The 19220-nt window shown below is 41.9% G+C and overlaps 1 protein-coding gene across 5 annotated transcripts in view; it reads right to left on the minus strand.

Annotated features, from left to right (window-relative positions):
* The window catches only part of TMX3 (thioredoxin related transmembrane protein 3), a 45470-nt gene that overhangs the window by 25988 nt on the left and 262 nt on the right, over positions 1 to 19220 (minus strand). For 2 of the 5 annotated variants that reach the window (XR_007145720.1, XM_047827199.1), the window contains exons 2-6: positions 18181 to 18235; positions 11351 to 11390; positions 9880 to 10003; positions 2785 to 2830; positions 1347 to 1427 (exon numbers count right to left, since the gene is read on the minus strand). Coding sequence is in view for 3 of the 5 variants with exons in the window: in XM_047827199.1 (XP_047683155.1) it covers positions 1347 to 1427; positions 2785 to 2830; positions 9880 to 10003; positions 11351 to 11390; positions 18181 to 18235 (346 nt within the window). In the remaining 2 variants the exon portion in view is untranslated. Of the gene's footprint in view, positions 1 to 1346; positions 1428 to 2784; positions 2831 to 9879; positions 10004 to 11350; positions 18137 to 18180; positions 18236 to 19220 lie in introns of those variants that run through there. The other 3 variants (XM_047827200.1, XM_047827201.1, XM_047827202.1) reach the window with 3 other exon arrangements.

A 19220-nucleotide genomic window follows, 5' to 3' on the forward strand; every position in this document is an offset into this window, starting at 1 on the left:
AGGGAATAAAGTACATCCCACACCAATGCCCTACTATAATGTAAAAGGTATCTTAAAATTTATTCAGAAAGCATTTATAAAGAAAATGAGATATGCAATCAATGAGAAAGTACAGTGAAAATTATATCAATAAGTTTTGCAGACTTGAATAAAGATCATTCTGTGTCTTTTCTCAAATACTTTAAGCCCGGCAGTGTCATGCACTCGACAAATCCCCCCCATATCTCAATTTACTTTAAAGCTCTTTAAAGGTATCAATATAATATATCCTGTCAAACTCACAAGAAAGTGCCTATACTTTCGAAGTTAATATAGGCTAACCTACTTTGATGAATGTTCTCCTTAAGGAGTTCCACACACCCGCATTGAATAATTATAAGCACCAACTTTCTTTATACCTCAGCAAGGTAGGTGTGGATTAAAAAAAAAAAAAAAAAGAATCACCATATTCACACCAACAGGATGCTTATGAAAGAAAGTCTGTTTCCTTCTCAGTAAAACCTCAGAGATCTATAACTCAAATAGACATCTGGGTTCTAATTATGCCACATTCTAAGCAAAATGTGCAATAATACCTCACAGTTGGCAGAAAGCAGCATGTAACAGATCAGGGAAAGTATTTTAATTAGCTGTATCTAAAAAGAATTTTCCAGTATCACAGGCCAGGGATTAAACCCAAGTCTATCAGAAGAATAATACCGTGGGGTTTCTTTCAAAAACTCCAACATTAGGTAACAAGAAAAATAAGTTGATATAAATGAGGCAGTACAAGAGCAAATTTATAGTAAAATAAAAATTACAATTCACAAAGTTGTTAGAAGTAATCAAATTTTGAAAATGCTTCAAAAAATCCACTGGGGTGGGGAGCCTGGGTGGCTCAGTCGGTTAAGTGTCCGACTTCGGCTCAGGTCATGATCTCACAGTTCATGGGTTCGAGCCTCGTTTTGGGCTCTGTGCTGACAGCTCAGAGCCTGGAGCGTGTTTCAGATTCTGTGTCTCCCTCTCTCTCTGCCCTTCCCCTGCTCACGCTCTGTGTCTCTCTGTATCAAAAATAAGTAAACATTAAAAAATTTTTCTTTTAAAAAATCTACTGGGGAAAATCTTTTTTCTACATATGAAATGAATTTAAATGTGAGGTTAACAAGTACATAATACATATCACAGTTCTTTTTGTTTCTTTGAAGTATCTCTCCATACGCTGCATAACCCTACCTTCTGTCATACGTGAACAGATTCTACTTAGGTTAAGCCCCTAAAAAATGTGCATTCAATATGGTCTATTAAAACACATTTAATTTTAAAATATTAGTATCCTATAGTAAAGGCCTTTCCTAATAAAAACTTACCCAGATACTCTGTGAGCAAACTCAATAATATCATCTTTAGTTCGTGGTCCTCTATAATTATATGCCAAGTCCCCCTTTAATCTTAAAAAGAAAAAAAAAAGATAAAAGCTGAGATTATTTCAACTCTTTTAGTACGTAATGCTAATCACTACTGTCTCATAAAATTACAGAATATAAAATAATAAATGCAGAGTTTTTTTAGAAGCGGCATAACCATGTACAATACAGTGGGCAACTGGCTTCAGGGGACCAACAACTCAAAATACAAAGAAAAAGGCTGCATTTTATTAAAATTACATGAAAACAATTTACTCTGTATTTGATACTTGCATTGTACCTATGCCTTCTGTAAAGTGCATAATCTACACGTTCATGGTCAAGAGCTTGTCAAAGTAGTACAATTCTATCTTCTCTAGTTAAAAAAAAAAAAAAAATGACAGAGAATTAACAGTATTTTGGTAGAGGGAGAACAAATTTTAAGCAACACAACATCATAGTAACTTGACAGAGGCTCTAAGATTACAGAGTAAAACAATGCATAAAACACCTATTCTAGAAAATTATGATGATTTTCCAAAAGCCTGTCAACGAATTATGTGTCCAACTGTGATTTAAAAAAAAAAAAAAAAATGTGAAAGCACAAGAGAATACCTAGAAGTAAACAAAAAGAACAGAAAGGATAATTTACTTGACACAAGTAAAAGAGGCTTAGCAAATGCTTTTTTGAAAGTAGGGGAAGGAGGGAAGTCAATATAAAACCCCAGAAATAAAAAATTAAAATTAGCCAAATTTGGAAATTTGAGATTTTAAAATACTGAAAACTTACTTTGCTATAAAAATAAATTTCAAAATCATCCCTCAACTCGCACACTACCAAAATAAGGAAGAAACTCAAGAGAAAATTCAGTAAAATTATGATTATCAAATAAATCCTTTAGAATTAATTAGCACACCATTTCTCCCAACTTATATACATACGCTTTATATTATACTTTATCAACACTTTCAGGTTAGAATTAAGTCCATCAATTTGATGCTCTTGGTTTCTTTCATCTCTACTGAAATAAGTCTATTTTAATTATAGAAAAGTAAAATGTGTTAGGAGATGGGATTCACATGATACAGCAGAATACACTCTTGAGCTCCTCAAGGGTAAAAGCCCTTTTTCATAATCGACAGCTGGTCATCTGGTCCTGCAGGATGCCTGTCCCACAGGAAGCGCTCAGAGCGCATTCAACGAACTAGCCGAAAACACCACATTTACTTCAATACACAGAAAAGCCGAAAGATGCAGTCCCTTTGATCATGTACTGCACCTAGAAAAAACTGCTGAACCCGTCTTCAATCCTCCAGGGAAGCTACTAGAAATTAATGTAATAAAACGTAAGCAGAGTGAACTAATAAAAATACACATATAAACATACAACACTCAACTTACAGCTTAATTGTTGGATAACCTCGAACTCCAAACTCTGAAGCAATGCCTTGATGAGAAAAAGAATAAATAATTCTAAATTTTTTTTAAATGAGAAACTAGGTAGTAAATGAGCCTTTTACTTAAAAATATAGATTTATACAAACCCTTATAGCTATGTTTTTAAGTCTTTAAAAAGGATATAAATTCACACACAAAAAAGAAAAAACATGACATTCTCGTACAAAACAATTACTTAATAATCCAAATTATGGCCAGCACAAAACACTATGACAAATTAAGGAATAAATGCCAAAAGAATCGTTAAAAGAATACTTATTTTAAAAGATATTCCTGTTAAAAAAATATATGTAAATAAAGTCTCACTTATCATCTGATTTCATTTTCCAGGACAAATACTTTTTTCTAGGTCTCATTGGCTCCTTGCAAAAAATAAAAATAAATAAAAAACAAAAACAAGCAAAACCACGCTTTCCTTTTCTAAATCTTAAAATAACTGCGTTATATTTTAATTTTTAAAAGATAAATTTTATTTGCAAAATTACTTAAAGAATCTGCACTCTATAAATGATCTAAAAGCAACTTTATCTACTTGTTTTAGAAGTTTCTGCTACTATAATAACCTAGAATAATTCTAGTCACTTTCAAAGATTATTCTGAAGTCCTCATGTTAATTAAAATGAGATACAGTTGCTACAACGGCATCTTTTTGAGAGAAAGAAGAAAGGAGAACAATCAAATACAGATATAGGACTTGAAGAGATATGGCAATCAGTACTGCAAATTAATACTAACCTCCTTTACAGAATCAAGGCAATCAGGACAGTAAAGAAAGAAAGCAGTCTCCGTAGACAAGATACAATATATTTACACAACCATACCAGTTTATGTAAAATATAATGTATTTATTCATATGATCTTCCCCATTGTTAATTTTAGTAATTTCTAGGATATCTCATCGTGGCTGGGTAGAAGGCCACTACACTATTGCACGTGGGTTCTGGTTTACCCATCACTCTAGTAATCATCCATCTCTGGTTTCTAGGTACTGCCCAATACACAGGAATAATGACAGGGTGAACCTGTGGCAAAATAATAGTCAAAATCTCTCGGCCTTCCTTTGTCATTAATAGAGTTTCTCCCTTGAACACGAACAAAGGTGACTGAAAGGGTCAGGACAGTGATGAACTGGTTTTGATGGACAGGGTCGGGGTCAGGGCAGTGATGAAGTTTTTACTGGAAGCAACGCAGACAGCAGAGGCTAACATAAATAACTCAGGTTCTGAAGATAGAGGTCTTGCCTCTGAAAAGCCAGATGAACTTAAACCAATTACATACCTGCTTTGTGCCCATGTCTACTGCAGGATTTAATTCTGCCAAGTCTATTCTAATTGGAGACTACAGGAATTGAGACTGACTTCTGAGTAAAAAATATAAAAATGATATGGGGGGGGGGGATTATGCGATAAAATACGTCCTTAATGACCCCTTCCCAAATCAAGGAGGTGGGGGAAGGTCAGCCCTTATTACTTTCAACTAAGACAAATATAATTGACTGGGAGAGAGGTGTATATGCCCCTAATAATTTAATTTATTGTAAGGTTTATTTTTAAACAGACCAATGAAGAAGATATGCAATCATTGAGAAAATGCAGTGGTGGTTCTCAAAACAGTTTTCAGAACAAAAATCCCGGCTCCACACTTAAGTCCCACCACTTAATTTCCTTGGCCTCAGTCAGCAAATGCGTCAGGTGGAGACAGATGTATACCACCCACTCTTTAGTACCTAGACTCTGAGCATTAAACTTCACTTCTGATATAATTTTGACTTGACAGTGACTCCTAAAACCACATCTCCCTAGAGGAAACACAAACAAAGCATGGGTTATAGACGTAAAATGATGTAGGTTAGGATTCCAACTTCACATTTATCATCTGGCAACTCTTTCCCTTCTGAGGACAGCACTCATCTGGCTGGCCTTGTGGATGGGATTTTAAAATGAGAAAGCATGTGGACAAGAATCTAAGAGGGAGCCTGGCACACAGAGATCTTCAAATGTTAACTCCGTTTCCTTTCTATTTTTGATCCTGATCTGTTAGGTAGCTGCTGACACATCAACATACAGAATTCAACTTTCAATGTAAAATACCTTATAACTGATTTTCGTATACCTTCAACTACGCCTTGAGACAATTTTGTGAGCAGGGGAAGGGAAGGGTGCTGATGTCACTCTTCAGATAAACTAATACTTGGGAAGATGTGGTAACTTGTTTGAGTGCAGGCATTGAATCGGTAGCAGGGCTATGACTGAAGTTTTAACATTTTGTTCTTTTTCATAGCAGAGACCTGAGATCAATTCTTTCACAAACCCATCTATAACATGAATAACTTCTCTGGAATTGTATCATTTTAAATGCTCGTAAAATGGGGTTAAACATACAGCCCCTTATTTCCTTTCTGTCTTCTCCTTGAAATGATAACAACTTGATAGTGGAGATAGGCTTGGATGTGAAACATGATGATCTTGGAATCTGGTCCTAATTCTGCCTCTAATTTTGGTGTCTGAAACCACTCAGTCATTTCACTGTTAACTACCTGCTATTACTTCATCTATACAGTGGGCTGGGAGGGGGGTGGGGAGAAGGGAGGGGCCAGCCTTAATGTGAAGTCCTCAGCTCAAAATACTATTTTTAGCATTTACCGAGTGTCACTATGTGTCTAACATGAAAAAGATATAAAATATGGCAGCCGTTCTCAACTGAGAGATTTTGCCCTCCAGGAGACAATGGGCGATATCTAGAGACATTTTTGGTCGCCATAAATTAGTGGGAGGCTGGGCTGGGGAGAAGGGTGCTGCTGGTATCTAGAGGGTGGAGATCACAGATGATACTGGCAAATCAGTTTTACCTTTCTAGATTATAAGCCCTTTTGATCAGTGACTGTTTGAGAAATGATCAGTCTTGGCACTCCAGACATTTGGGGCCAGATAATTCTTGTTTGTGGGGAGAGGCTGCTGTGCACTGTAGGATGTTCAGAAACATCCCTGATCTCCACCCTCTAGAATTTCAGCGGTTTTGTAATAGGAATCAGTACACTGTCACAGAGAGTATCATGACCTGTTTTAACTTACAAATGAGAAACAATTCTGGTTCTCAATGAAGAGAGACTAAAATATATATCTTTATGTAGTTTTTTAACGTTGACTATAGCATTATTAGTTAAAACCATGCATCAAGAAAATCTTCACACAATTCCAAACACACGGGGCAGGATAATTCATGATAGTTCAAGTTCCCAGTTGAAGAATTCTATACACAGAGATCTGCTGAGTGTGATGATGTGCACTTCCAATCTGTGCAATTACATGATTGAGAATATGGTATGTCACATCCTCTAAGAGGTTTTCCATAATTGATCACTGAACAATCCATCCCTCTCCAAGCCCTATAACTAACTGTTCCCTGGAATAATACTTTATGGTTCTCCAACTTGGGTAGCAGAAGTACCTGAAGTCCCTGTTAAAAATACAGATTATCATGACCCAATCTCCAAGACTTTCATTTGATGGGGCTGGTGTGGGTCTTCAGAGTCTAAATTTATATTGGGCAGCCCAGGTAATCCTAATGTAGATTGTGGACTAAACGCTGAGAAACACTAATGCTGTGAATGCCTGAAAAGTGACCCACGGAGCGGATGAAATACACATGATACACCAATCCTTTAGTATTTACAATTAGACACAGCATAATGTTGACAGCTAGCTTGAAAAAAAAAAAAAATTCAGTTATTTACCTGATTCCAAGTTCTACTAAAAGGCCCATACTGGAGCTGCACTGAGGTATTTAAGGGAATTTTAAGATTTACATGCCAAAAATCTATTTGTAATCTCTAGACATTAGTTTGCAAATATGTTAAATCTTTTTTTAAAAATACCAGGAAGATAACATTCTTTTTTCAACAGCACATAAAACACCACCTTGACTGCATAATAAAGAAGAAAATGCATCCGTTACGGATATCAAATACTAAATAGTATGACAATTTAACTTATGCTTACTGGCTATCATTTGTCTCTCCCGTCTAGCATATAAGTTCCAGGAAAGTAGAAATTTCTATCTGTTTTGGTCACTGATGTATCACAGATGCCTACAATGTGCCTCGTACATTCTGGCATACAGTAAGTGCTCATTAAATACCTGCTGAATGAATACTGACCCTACAACTTTTCAACAAAAGAATGATTTTTCAATAGCCATGTTTGTATGATTTAGGTAGTCGCAAGGACTTACAAGCAAGCATCACCACACAGGTTGGGAAAGGGAGTGGAGGGTTTAGCATTGCACATCCAAGGAGTAAAGGATATAAAGTGTAGGAAGCACCCATCACAGTATCTGGCAGAGGTGGTCCTTGCATACCAGTCCCCTATCCCTTTTCCCAACGCTAGGTGCTTTGCTGGAGGTTAAGGTGCTCTGCATGCTCTATAGAGATTTCTTCCTATGAACTCAACACAACATACAACACAATGCTAAGTGAACAATAAATAAAATCTGTAACAATCACATATCAGAGACAAAAATTTAAACGTCTAAATGGCTTATGAATAATGGAATGAAAAACAGTCCCACCACAAAGCACCTAAAAAGCTATAATCCAAATATTAAGTCTCAGTACCTACAAGAACACTGCATTTTAATCACAGCATTTAAAACACTTTTTCTCAGCTACTCAGGAAAAAATCTTAAGTTTTCCCTCATCACAGTGTCACTTAAACAGTGACACACACAGGCACTAAATACACACTGAACAATAAGCTAATGAATTACAATTCATTTAATGTAAACCATAGCATTATTTTTATTATTTATTTTTTTCATTATTTTTCTTTATATACCCATATCCCTTTACATATTATTTTACTCTATTACTCCATTAAATGATTCAAACGATCACAGGAATTTGCTGTGTTTGAGACTTTATTGCACCTGTTGGTTTATTCATACTGTTCCCTCTATGAGACTAGCCATTTCCTGGACAAGAAGGATTCGTTCTGGTCTATCTTTAATCTCTAGAGACTAACCCAGTAGTTAGTAAACAAACTGTCTCAGTGAATATGACTATGCTGGTGAACGTTTAAGAACACGTGTGTCTAACCAAAAAGACAGGATGAAACAAGATTGCCGACAGATGAGAACATACTTTCGGGAACAACAGTCGAAAGCAATAATTTCTCAAACATTGTTAAAAGCTCATTTCAATAAATCAACCCAAGCATATCATTCTCTCTTTGGGCGAGAACTCCTGCCTTCGCTCTGGTCTCCTCTCAGGGCTTCCACAACTCGTGTTTGACTCTGCGACTGCAGCCCTCACACCTCACGGCACCCCGGCTCTTTGGACCCCAGCGCCTTGTTCTGCAACATCACTAGGCCAAACGCCATAGATTCACAACAGCTGAGAAGAGGGAAACGCACAGAAAGTCAGTGTTTCTTTCCCATACAGCCAGCAGTGGTGCAGTTCCGTAACTATGCTAAGAATCTTATCCTGTTACTTCTGATGGTTCTTCTTCGTACCACACAGCCAATTCATCACATCTGTGATCTCAGCCTTGAAAACGTCTGTGAGCGGTTACTGTTTCTTCTCTCCTCCGCGGTCACCACCACGTCTGGGCTCCCAGCATCCCACACCAAGATGCATACAAAAGTTGACCTAGGTGATCTGGTGTCTAAGTGTTCTTTGCTATCCTACCTGTCGCTGCCAAAAACATTTTTATCTAACCGTCTGCCTTCTCAAAAACGCGTATTACCTCTTAATTCGCGACGGATAAAATCTAAAACACTAGGACGTGAGGTCCCCCTCAAATCTGGTCTTATGCTTCATCTCACATGCGCTGGCCACTGTGGCAATGATTTCGAATAGGAAACGCTAATACAATCCTCACAACCCTGAGGATTATCACTCCCCCATTTACAGACGTGGAAACCACAATTGCGAGGTTAAGGTCTTCCCCGAAGCCCCAGAAGCAGCACATGACAGATGTGGGATCAAAACACAGGTCCGTCCCTTTCCAAAGCTGTAGCCTGAGTACAATCCTGATTTCCTACAAAGAAACGTGCACCACATAATTCTGCTTTGTTCACTGATTAAAGGAAAAGGGGACCTCTGTGTACTGAATACAAGGACTTTACCTGTGCTACATCATTCAGATCTCAAGAAAACAAAAAGAACAACAATAAAAGACACAAGGCAATACAACATCTAAAGTGGCAGGCAGAAGCAGCAAGTGAATAGAGTTTTGCTTTCTGAAGCCTTGCTCCTTCCAAATTGCTAGGATACCTCACAACTTCACTCAACTTTAATTCTTTTCTCAAATCCTTTCAGGTCGGCATTAGTACACTTTTCTTTCTGGAAAGGGTCAGATAGTATTTCAGGCACTGTGGGGAGAACAGGCTCCGTTACACCTGCTCGACTCTGCCAGTGGAACATGGACAGAGACACGGACGACAGTAAACAAACGAGTGGGGCTGGGTTCCAGGACTGTTCTGCTTACAAAAATGGGCCGCGGGCCAGTTCGGTCCGTGACGGTAGTTTGCCAAGCTCTGCTTACAGGCGTTCATTCTCTGGAACGCACTTCGCTCATTTTCAACTCTACGATTTTGCCGAAATATTCTCTCTACTGTGAATGCTTTCTGGATCCTCCCTTGTATCCATTCCAACTCAACTCAACTTTTTACAGTCCCTATTTACTCCTCCAACACGCCATCTCAGGCTACTGAGACGACAACTCACATTCTGACTTCACACGGCAACACCAACAGCTTCACACTCACACTTGTGCAGCTGCCTCAGGTCAACGGAGCATCTCAAGGGGGCTCAAACTAGGAACCATGGCTTATACGTCTGGCAGGCACAAGAGTAATGCATACAGCATGTTACACATTTGATGGCTGATTCACTTCACTCAATAAAGTATATAATCTTTATTAAGAGAACCTTAATTTACATAAGCAAAGAACAGATATTTCTTCTTCCTACCCTGAAGAATGCTTCACGTAATTAAAGCACTTTCACTACGAGAAGAATAAAACAGAGTAAATGCTTACTAGAATAGGAAGTAGCATCCATCTTCCCAACTTTAACTGGAGAACCAATGCTTTTCATCTCAAGACCAACTTCATTCCAAATCGGTTCCAGTTTTTTACAATGGCCACACCACGGTGCATAAAACTTGTTGGGGGGGGGGGAGAAAGACAACCAGTAAAATGTTGTGCTATTATGTACATCAATTTTAATTTTTAAGCAATCTCTTTGACTAAATGTTCTGATAGAGTCCATTTTAGACAAAAAGTCTAAATATAATTTTTAAGGTGGTTACACAATAAAAGATGACACGCACACAAATCTAGATAATTTAACTCTTAGTATATGCCTCAAAACTGGTTTTACCTTACATTCATGTAAAATGACTACAAATTCCTATTTAAAATAATTTACAAGAAAAACATCTTTGCTTCACAATGAGTCTATGTTATATATAAAATGAAATCACCAAACACACATACATCACACACACATCCCTTAAGTGTTCAGGATGAACACTTTCTGTTTTTATTACAAAAATCCCAACAGAGTAGGTACCTTTGCTACGTTAAGAATAACTACCGGCAAGGCAAATGGGGGATCACTAAGATGACTGGTTTGGCATAAGCACAAGTCAGGTTGATTAAACTGAAACCACCGTTCCTCTTTCTTCAATATCACCACAGGCTGGGTGGAGGTATAACAAACTGTTGTGCCTTCGTGAAACAAGACTTATCTATTTTTTTTTTTTTAAGTTTATTTTGAGACCCTGCGAGCAGAGGAGGGGCAGACAGGGAGAGAGAGAATCCCAAGCAGGCTCTGTGCTGTTAGTGCAGAGTCTGATGCGGGGCTCGATCTCAGAAACCACGAGATCATGACCTGAGCTGAAATCAAGAGTCAGCCGCTTAACCGACTGAGCCACCCAGGCGCCCCAAGACTTACCTATCTTTTAACATGGAAACGTTCCAACATACACAATAGGAGAAAGAATTAAACAATGGACTCTCGTGCCCCATGGCTTAGCTTTAGCAATTGTCAACTCTGCTATTCTTATTCCATCTGTATTGCTGCCATTGATTTTTTACTGAGGCAAGTTAAAAGGAATCCCAAACGTGAGGTTTAAATACATTCCAAACTTGAAAGTGAGTTAAAGAAGGAAAACGAAAATTTGATTTTGTTCCCTATTAACACGAAAACATGATTTTGACCATCAAGTGATATAAAAAATTTCAGAGTGAAGTCTGTAGTAAAGTCCATACCACAGTCTCCCTCAACATAATCCATACGTCCACCTCTTCAGAATTTCAGCACAAACAGGTCCTTGCCAGGAACCTTAAGGCTGAGGTTCATTTTAATATAGTAACCCAAATAGTACTACCTGACAAAAATTGACTAATATACATCAAGTACTAACCATATACTACCATATTTGTCTGGAAGAGACTAGAAAGTAACACAACAGCAGAGGTAGAAAACAAAAATTTACATACTCACATCTACAAGCCAGATGTCATCTTTTCGATTGTCTTTAAACCTATAAAACAAAAATGAGAAAACCAACCTCTGATCGTGTGTGTGTGTGTGTGTGTGTGTGTGTCCACTGTACAGCAGGTGGAGATAATCAACTGATAAATATTAGGGCGCAGAACAAATTCTATCAACAAGTTTTTTATGTAATTTTTTTTTTTACTAAATGACCTCTAAATCTTATCCATAAAACATCTTTTAAAAAGTAGAGAACTGAGAAAGTAATCAACAGTTAAAAAAAAAAAAAAAAATTGGGTGGGACCTGATAGAAACACAGGCATACGCCTCAGCTCCTGGTCTCTCTGCCCCATTTACACCCGTGCACTGCAGGTAACACAGCTGATTGGAGGCTGCTCTCCTGAACAAGTTCGGTCCTCCGTTGGTATCTGGGAATTTGAATTTCAGGACGGTTTCTAACATTTCCTGATAAGATGGCTCATGGTTCCAGGGCGCTTGGGTGGCTCAGTCACTTAAGTGTCTGACTTCGGCTCAGGTCATGATCTTGCAGTTCAGGAGTTTGAGCCCCACGGCGGGCTCTCCGCTGACAGCTTGGAGCCTGGAGCCTGCCTTGGATCCTATCTCCCTTTGTCTCTGCCCCTCCCCTGCTTGTGCGCAGGGTCTCTCAAAAGTAAACATGAAAGAGGAAAACAAAGCAAAACAAAAAGATGGCTCATTGTTCTAATGCTGTGCAAACGATGTGATTTTATGATGAACATCTGCTTTCCTTGTGGGAGTCTGAAAACCTGGTACAGACTAGGCAGGAGGGTGCTTATATGACCACAATCCCTAAGCATGGGGTCTCTACTGAGCTTCCTCAGTAGATAACATTTCACACTTGTGGTCACAATTCCAGATGAAGGAATTAAGCACATCCTATGGGACTCGACTGGGAGAGGACTCTTGGAACCTGTTCTGGTTTCCTCTGGAATTCACCCCCCGTGGCTTTTCCCTTTGTTGGTTTTGCTCTGTGTCCCCTCGCTATACTAAATTATGGCTGTGACTCCCGACTACAGGCTGAGTCCTCTGAGCGCGCCTAGTCAATTACCCAACCTGGGGGTGTTCTGGGGACCCTGTGACACAATACCCTACAGCCACAGAATCTTCCTAAAACACTGTTCTGCTCGTTTGACCATGTCTCTCTTATTTGACACCTTCAAGGTACCCTCCCACCACCTACAAAAACAAGTATAAAGTGCTACACATACTCACGTACTAGCTGCAACTTAGCTTTCCACTCAAATATTATTAGCACCCTACAATTTCCAATCACCCTATGGTATGTATCAGTTAAATTCACATGTTTATTTGACTTTTGTGTTCACATCCTATTCAGCTAAAAGCATTTCTTACTCTATAACGCCTTCCTGAATTCCTCATAGCTAGAAACAATCTTTCCATATCATCTTTATCCTCTTTATGATTCTTACCCATTTCCACAAATGCAATACTTATGTATTATCCAACCAAAAGTATGCTCATTTCATCTCCTAATACCTTGCACAGAAATCTATATTCAAAATCTATACTGAATGAAATGACAGAAAGTCTCTATGGGGATATTTTAGTAAGATTCTTAAACCTACAATGAAGACAAAGAGAACCTATCTCCAGTATCTGAGCTCTTAGGTGCTCACATCTATCCAACTGTGACACAGACGGTCTGTCCTCCACTATGGGCACTCTTAATCAGTCTCCCAGGTTGGTAAACCCAAATCTTCTACCTTTGCTCCATTTAGTATAAACTTCTACTTTACACACCAGTATCTATCACGTGGAGCTACCCAGGCAAAGTGGAACAGCCACCTTAGGCAAACTGTTGAACTAGAAACTCAACTGATGGTCACTATTCTTGAGGCAAAACCCCATATTCTGCACCCAGTGGTAAATGGAGGAGGTTACTGTCTCCCAGTCCTTAATATCTAACAGCCTTTTCATCTCTCAGTGATCTGAGTCTTTGGGAAGGAGTCGGAAGGGTGTGCAAGTCCTTTACAGGGGTCCCCCACCCCCCAACAGAGACTGTAGTCAGTAACTGTAAAATTGAAGGAAGGGGTCAGACAACCTGGTCAACCATGGAGCACTAGTGAAAAGTACCTGACTGGTGAACTGCTGCATTGAGACCCAGACCTGAGATGTGTAGTCCAGACTGGGGTCATCTTGTCCCCTCCCATCAGGGGATCAAGCCCGTACTTTGAAAGTTCATTAAAATGCTCAAGTACCCCTGTGGGTTAGGAGGGGTGTGGAGCACAGAGCCCACTATATGCTCCGTGACTGGGCCTATTGCTGTGGAGCCTGAACGGCACACGCAGGGCTGTTATCAGATGCAGTTCTCAGGGAACCTGAACAGGAAGCAAATGTGAGTTTGCAGGGCCCAGGGAGCGTGGCTGGAGTCAGCGGAACGCAGTGGAATGGAGATTGGCGGGCCAAACACAAAGGTGTCAACCGACAGCAAGACCCAGCGGGACGCCAGGGGTGGGATGCGAAACGGCCGAGCCCACTGGCTTGAAGGAAACTATCTGGGGCAGCGTTAATAGCCTGGCCCGGGGCCTGACAAGCGGGATGCATTTTGCACAATGTTTTAGTGTCTTCTCACCACCGTGGCCGCTGTGCACTGCCAACCTAATCTGCGACGGGGTTGGAATTCCCATGGGCCATCCTCTCGCGGATCCAGGAGCCAACGTACCGTGCATATGCTTGCTTTAGAGTGGAGAACGACTCGGTCTCCACATTTAGCTAAAAGCACGATATATATGCTCATTGGATAGATTTCCTTTTGCAGCCCGGGGCCTCTCTGGTGGGCATTCACACGGGTTACAAAACATTTTATCTTGGCGGGCATTGCCTAAGGCCCACAACTGTCACTGCGCTGAATACCTCAAACTCACATGACACTGTATGTCATAATAATAATGAGGAAAAAAAGCATTTACTAGGAGCAGAAATGATCTTCATGCAAATGTCTCATCTCAACAGGGGATCCTGTTTTATATGCTACAGAACCAAATGGCCAAGCCATTAGCTATAGCCCCTGAGAATGAAAACATAGCAGAGCTCATCTGCTGGGGCCAGAGCAATAAACATGAGGTGGGGGAACGGTGGGGCAGACGGTGTCATCATCGTCCACACCGCATGAAGCTGCCCGCTGTGCAAGGGCTCCTTCCCATGCTCGCTGAAGGACAGGTCTCTTTCAGGTTGGATGGCAGCCACATCCAATTCCTACAAGTTAAGCCAGAGGAGCCATTAGTGAACCAGGCCCAGCGGTGGTCCTGAAGGTCTATCAGGTCCCGTTAGGCCAGAGGCGGCAGTGTCTCCTTTGGTGTTATATCTGGGAGGCGGAAGGGCCTGAGACCTTTCCATGCAGTTGCAAGATGCCAGCTGGGCTCCCAGAAGTTCCATTTCCATTCTCCTGGGGATCCAGAGCTGGCCCTATTTAGGAACAAGACTGGAACTTCTGCTCCTGAGCCCACCACTGCACTCACCCAAGATCAATAATGGTCTCTCAAAGGGCGTGTACCTTTCTTTCAGCCAACTTGGGGAGCTTACAGGTTGGTCCACGTTGGCCTCTGGGGCTGTCCTCCTGCCATAGGCTCTGGTCAGCGAATTGAGAGTCTGCTGCAAGGTGTAACTCAAATGGCAGATGTAGATCAGTGGGGCTAAGAGGGGGAGGCTTGGCAGCCTGTTGGAGGGCCTCCAGGGTATCCTGTTGGTTGGAGCCCCACTCAAGAGTAGCAGCCCTTCTCGTAACCTAACGGAAAGGCTCTATCAAATCTCCACAGGGGCTCTCTAACATCATCAGTAGTCAAATAGGTCCACCAACCCCTGGTGGGATGGGGCCCCTTTTTCTATTTTTTGGGTCAAATAAGGTCAAAAGTTTGGTAATGATTTCCTGTGGAATGGGATGTCATACCACTTCCCAGATTAGGCCCAGGAATTTCAGTTGGGAACTAGGTCCTTGTACCTTGAGTGTGTTAACAGTCCAGCCACGATGCCCCTCGTGAGTCATCACGGCATCCGGTCCTTGTTGGGCAGTGCCCTCTCTAGGCCCTCTAGGAGGTTGTCATCAATAAGCAGAAAGCCAATGCCCCCTCTAGAAGGAGGATTTCTTCCCGACTCTGGCCTACCCATTGATAGCAGACAGTTGGGGAATTTGAACAGCCTTGAAGAAGGACATAAAGCTGTGCTGGAATCCACTCCACGTGAAGGAGATTGACCAGTCATCAGCCCTGTAGGGAGGGATGCTGGAAAAGGCATTTGTGATGTGAACTGCTACAGACCGGGCTACCTCCAGTACCTTCTTCATGATGTCAGGTATCACCAGTGGCAAGAGCAGCACTTTCTTATTGAGGGATCTATAACGAATATCTAGTCTCCCGGTACCCGAGGCCTTGTGCACAGGCCAGACGGAGCTACTGAATGGAGAAACAGTCTCACAGACCACTGTCTTCTTTCACTCAGAGATCAGGACGGCTGTTTACTCACCAGGCAGTCAGTAATGCTTTGGGGAGAAAATGGCATCAAGAGCCGGTAGTCAAACAGGTTCACCGTCTTCCACATGCTCCACTAAAACGGCCCTCATTATAGCAGTTCCCAGTGGGGCTTAGGAACAAAGGTGAATGGGAGTTCACACAGACAATACATCTGTACCAATAAAACACGTAGCAGCAGGGGCCAGAAAGCACTCACCCAGAGCCAGCCCTGGCCAAAGTGCTGTACCAGTCACCGTGGACTCCAAACTGGGAGGCATCATATGCATCCTCCTCATCAAGGTCGCAGGGTATCAGGGTGCACTGATACCGCAAAGGCCCAAGAAGTGCAGTTCTCCCCAACTTTCCCAGGAAACTCTGCCCACGGCACAAGATCTCCAGCCTACCCTGGGGCACAGAGGGACTCAGCCTAATACCTGCTAAAGGTCTGAGTAAATGTTTCGGAGCTTTTCCGCCGATCTGGAGGAGACACTGCCTGCAACAGTCACATAGGCTGTCATCACGTTGACCCTCATGGGGACTGCCCATCAGGCCTCTCCTTGCTTAACATCTGGCCGTGAGGTCCCTGGTGAGGAACCCATCAATCTCTCCCTATGAGACCCCATTATCGAATACACAGACCGAGACTTTTTAGGAAAGGTCTATGCCTCAGTTGCCCAAGGAAGGGCACTCGGTTCCCCCTCTTACATCACTGTGCTGCTCAATCTCTGCTATCTTGGTGGTGGCTACTTTTTCCAAGTCAGGGAAGACCCGGACTTCAGTCTCAGACAGACTGAACTGATGAGATGAGGAGGCTTACCTGGGTTGGGTAATAAGCAGGAGCATCGAAGAGAAACCTAGAAATCTGAGTCTGGGTAAGTCTCATTATCCACGGTATCCTAATCTCTCAACGCAGACCCAAGGGATCGCCAGGATGGCTCGCAGGACCACTACGGCCTCTGTGAGAATGCGTCAGACACGTTTTTCAGTGACAGGAAACTTGTCACAGGTGGGCCCAACCTGGCAAACTCACCCAGCACACTGCTGAGCAGGGTCGTAGGTATCCACGCCTGCTCATCTCTCCCTTCCTCCCCCTACTTCGGCAGATGTCCCCACTGTCAGAGCAGTCCAAAGGAGAAAGTCTATACTAACACAGCCCTCAAGGCATTGCCAAGTTTAACTAGATTACCTCCACCTTAACAATGGTTCCCTTCAGAATCAACATTTTGTGCAAACCATCTGCTGTCACTCTCCAATTATCCATCAGCATAGCTAGTGGAGTGCTCCACGGATCCTCAGGAATTTTGCTCTTCCAGCAAAGCGCTGTGCTCAAATAACCACCTGGCTACTGTACCAAGTTTGTTGTGTAAAGGCAGTTAATTAGGACAACAAACCAAACTGAAAGTAATAATCAAGTCTTTATTCACTCACTATGACAATGTAAGCCAACAGGCAAAAAAAACCAACCGAACAAAGAAAAAAAGGCACCAGCTCCTCAGTGTTCCCTTTTTCCAAGTGGAACAGTACCAGGTGCGGGTCAGGCGGACGCGGCACAGACAAAAGAATTCATCTAACTGGAGAGGAGCACTGAACCAAAGGCTTCCGTCCCTTTAGGAACACGTGGGCAGGAGAATGAAAGATGGAAAGACACAGGAGTGGAAAAGTACAGAGTCCAAGCAAAGAAAAGTGCCTTCAGCAAAGCCCCTAGATAAAGAGGTGTCAGAGGAGATGCCTAGGAAGTGCTCTGGGTGAGGCCCCCAGTAAGAAGCCTTCAAAAGAGGCAACTGGGCGAGGAAGGCACATATCCACGTGAGCTAAGCTGGCCCAGGGGCCTAGTCTGTGATCACAACTCCCTCCAGAGTCTGCAATGCGCTGGTGCACCAAGTCTGGGGTGGGGAGGACGGCTTCCCTGCTGAGGCCTGCCAGGAAAAGCCTTATAATCGCCTCCGGTCAGGCCTGAGAGATCACACGTAGGACTTCGGTCTGCCTAGAGATGGACTCCTCACTATCACTACTGACCTAGTATAAACAAAGCCTCGTAATTAATGCTATGGTACTATAAAAATATATAGTATAGTTACCAAATTCCAACACCTGCTCAGTTGTGATACAAGCAGAAAAACATAACACAATGAAAAATGATAAAACAAAATATGAATTGTTAGTAAACTCTTTTGAGTACAACAGCACTCAGAACAACTTCTGAAACAAAAATTACTGCTATATAAATACTGATCGTGACTACCTCTATTATGAAAAGATTAAACTCATGCAAATATTCAGATAATGCCAGAGTTTAAAGAAGTTAAAACGCTATTTAAAAACAGGTATACTCACGATTCATCTAAATCTTCCACAAATCCTTTACAGAAAGCCATATCAAGTAAAAAAACTGGAAAAAAAAGAAAACAAAGGACAAAATGTTTACAATAAAAGCTGACTTATTACTTGTTTTGTACTACATGCTTAGTCATCTATAAAATGTTTTTTATTTTTTACAAACTACCATAAAAACCACCACTGATCCATTACCAGGCACCAACAATGCGTAAGTATAAGCAGTTCATCCGTTTACTACATATTTGGTCTGCAGGCGACTATACAGTGACCAGCAAGGTTTATGTTGGCTTGTAAGTCTGAGGAACAGAGGTTCTCTTTCAACATATTTTTACTTTCATCCTGTTTTTCCTTTTGGCCATTCTACCTTTTTTTTTTAACAGACACAGAAACCGTTCTTCTATATCTCTTCAGTAATAAGAAATATTACTTATCTTCTCCTCTGTATAAACTCCAACTGCCATTCAAAATCCCGTGTTTTATTTTTTCCCACTTTACGGATAGAAACAAAACTGAGCTACACCTCTATCACTAACAGTTCTCACAGCCCGGCACAGGAACCAAACGGTTGCCGAGGAAGTGAGCACACTAATGGGGACCAGGGTACCTGATGCTGGCCAGAGGTTGAGAAAGGCCACTACAAACTCTGATCACTTTTCACAGTGCACAATCTGGCAACCTGACCATGACCCGTCCTTGGCCATCTCTCTTAGCCGCAGGTGGGTAAAAATTCATCAGCCGTGACATGACTCGGAACCTAAAGCCAAAGCACGGTGTGGCCCCAAGCTGGGGTGGTGGAGTCAGCGCTATTGAAACTTCCTGTCACACTGCAAAGAACCAAATGGAAGACAGGCGCATCTTTTTCAGGCACGGGTCCCCGGCACAGCCACTCTGGGGGAAGGAGCCGGCAGCTGGGGCTATCTAGGCGGATCCCAGGGCTTCTCTGCACGCAGGCGGGAGACCCCGGCTCAGGCCCGACCCCACCCCGGAAAGGTCCCAGCACGCGCCCGCACCATCGCCCCCGCCCCCACCGCCCCCCG

The sequence above is a fragment of the Prionailurus viverrinus genome, chromosome D3 (assembly GCF_022837055.1).
Source record: "Prionailurus viverrinus isolate Anna chromosome D3, UM_Priviv_1.0, whole genome shotgun sequence".
Lineage (NCBI taxonomy): Eukaryota > Metazoa > Chordata > Mammalia > Carnivora > Felidae > Prionailurus > Prionailurus viverrinus.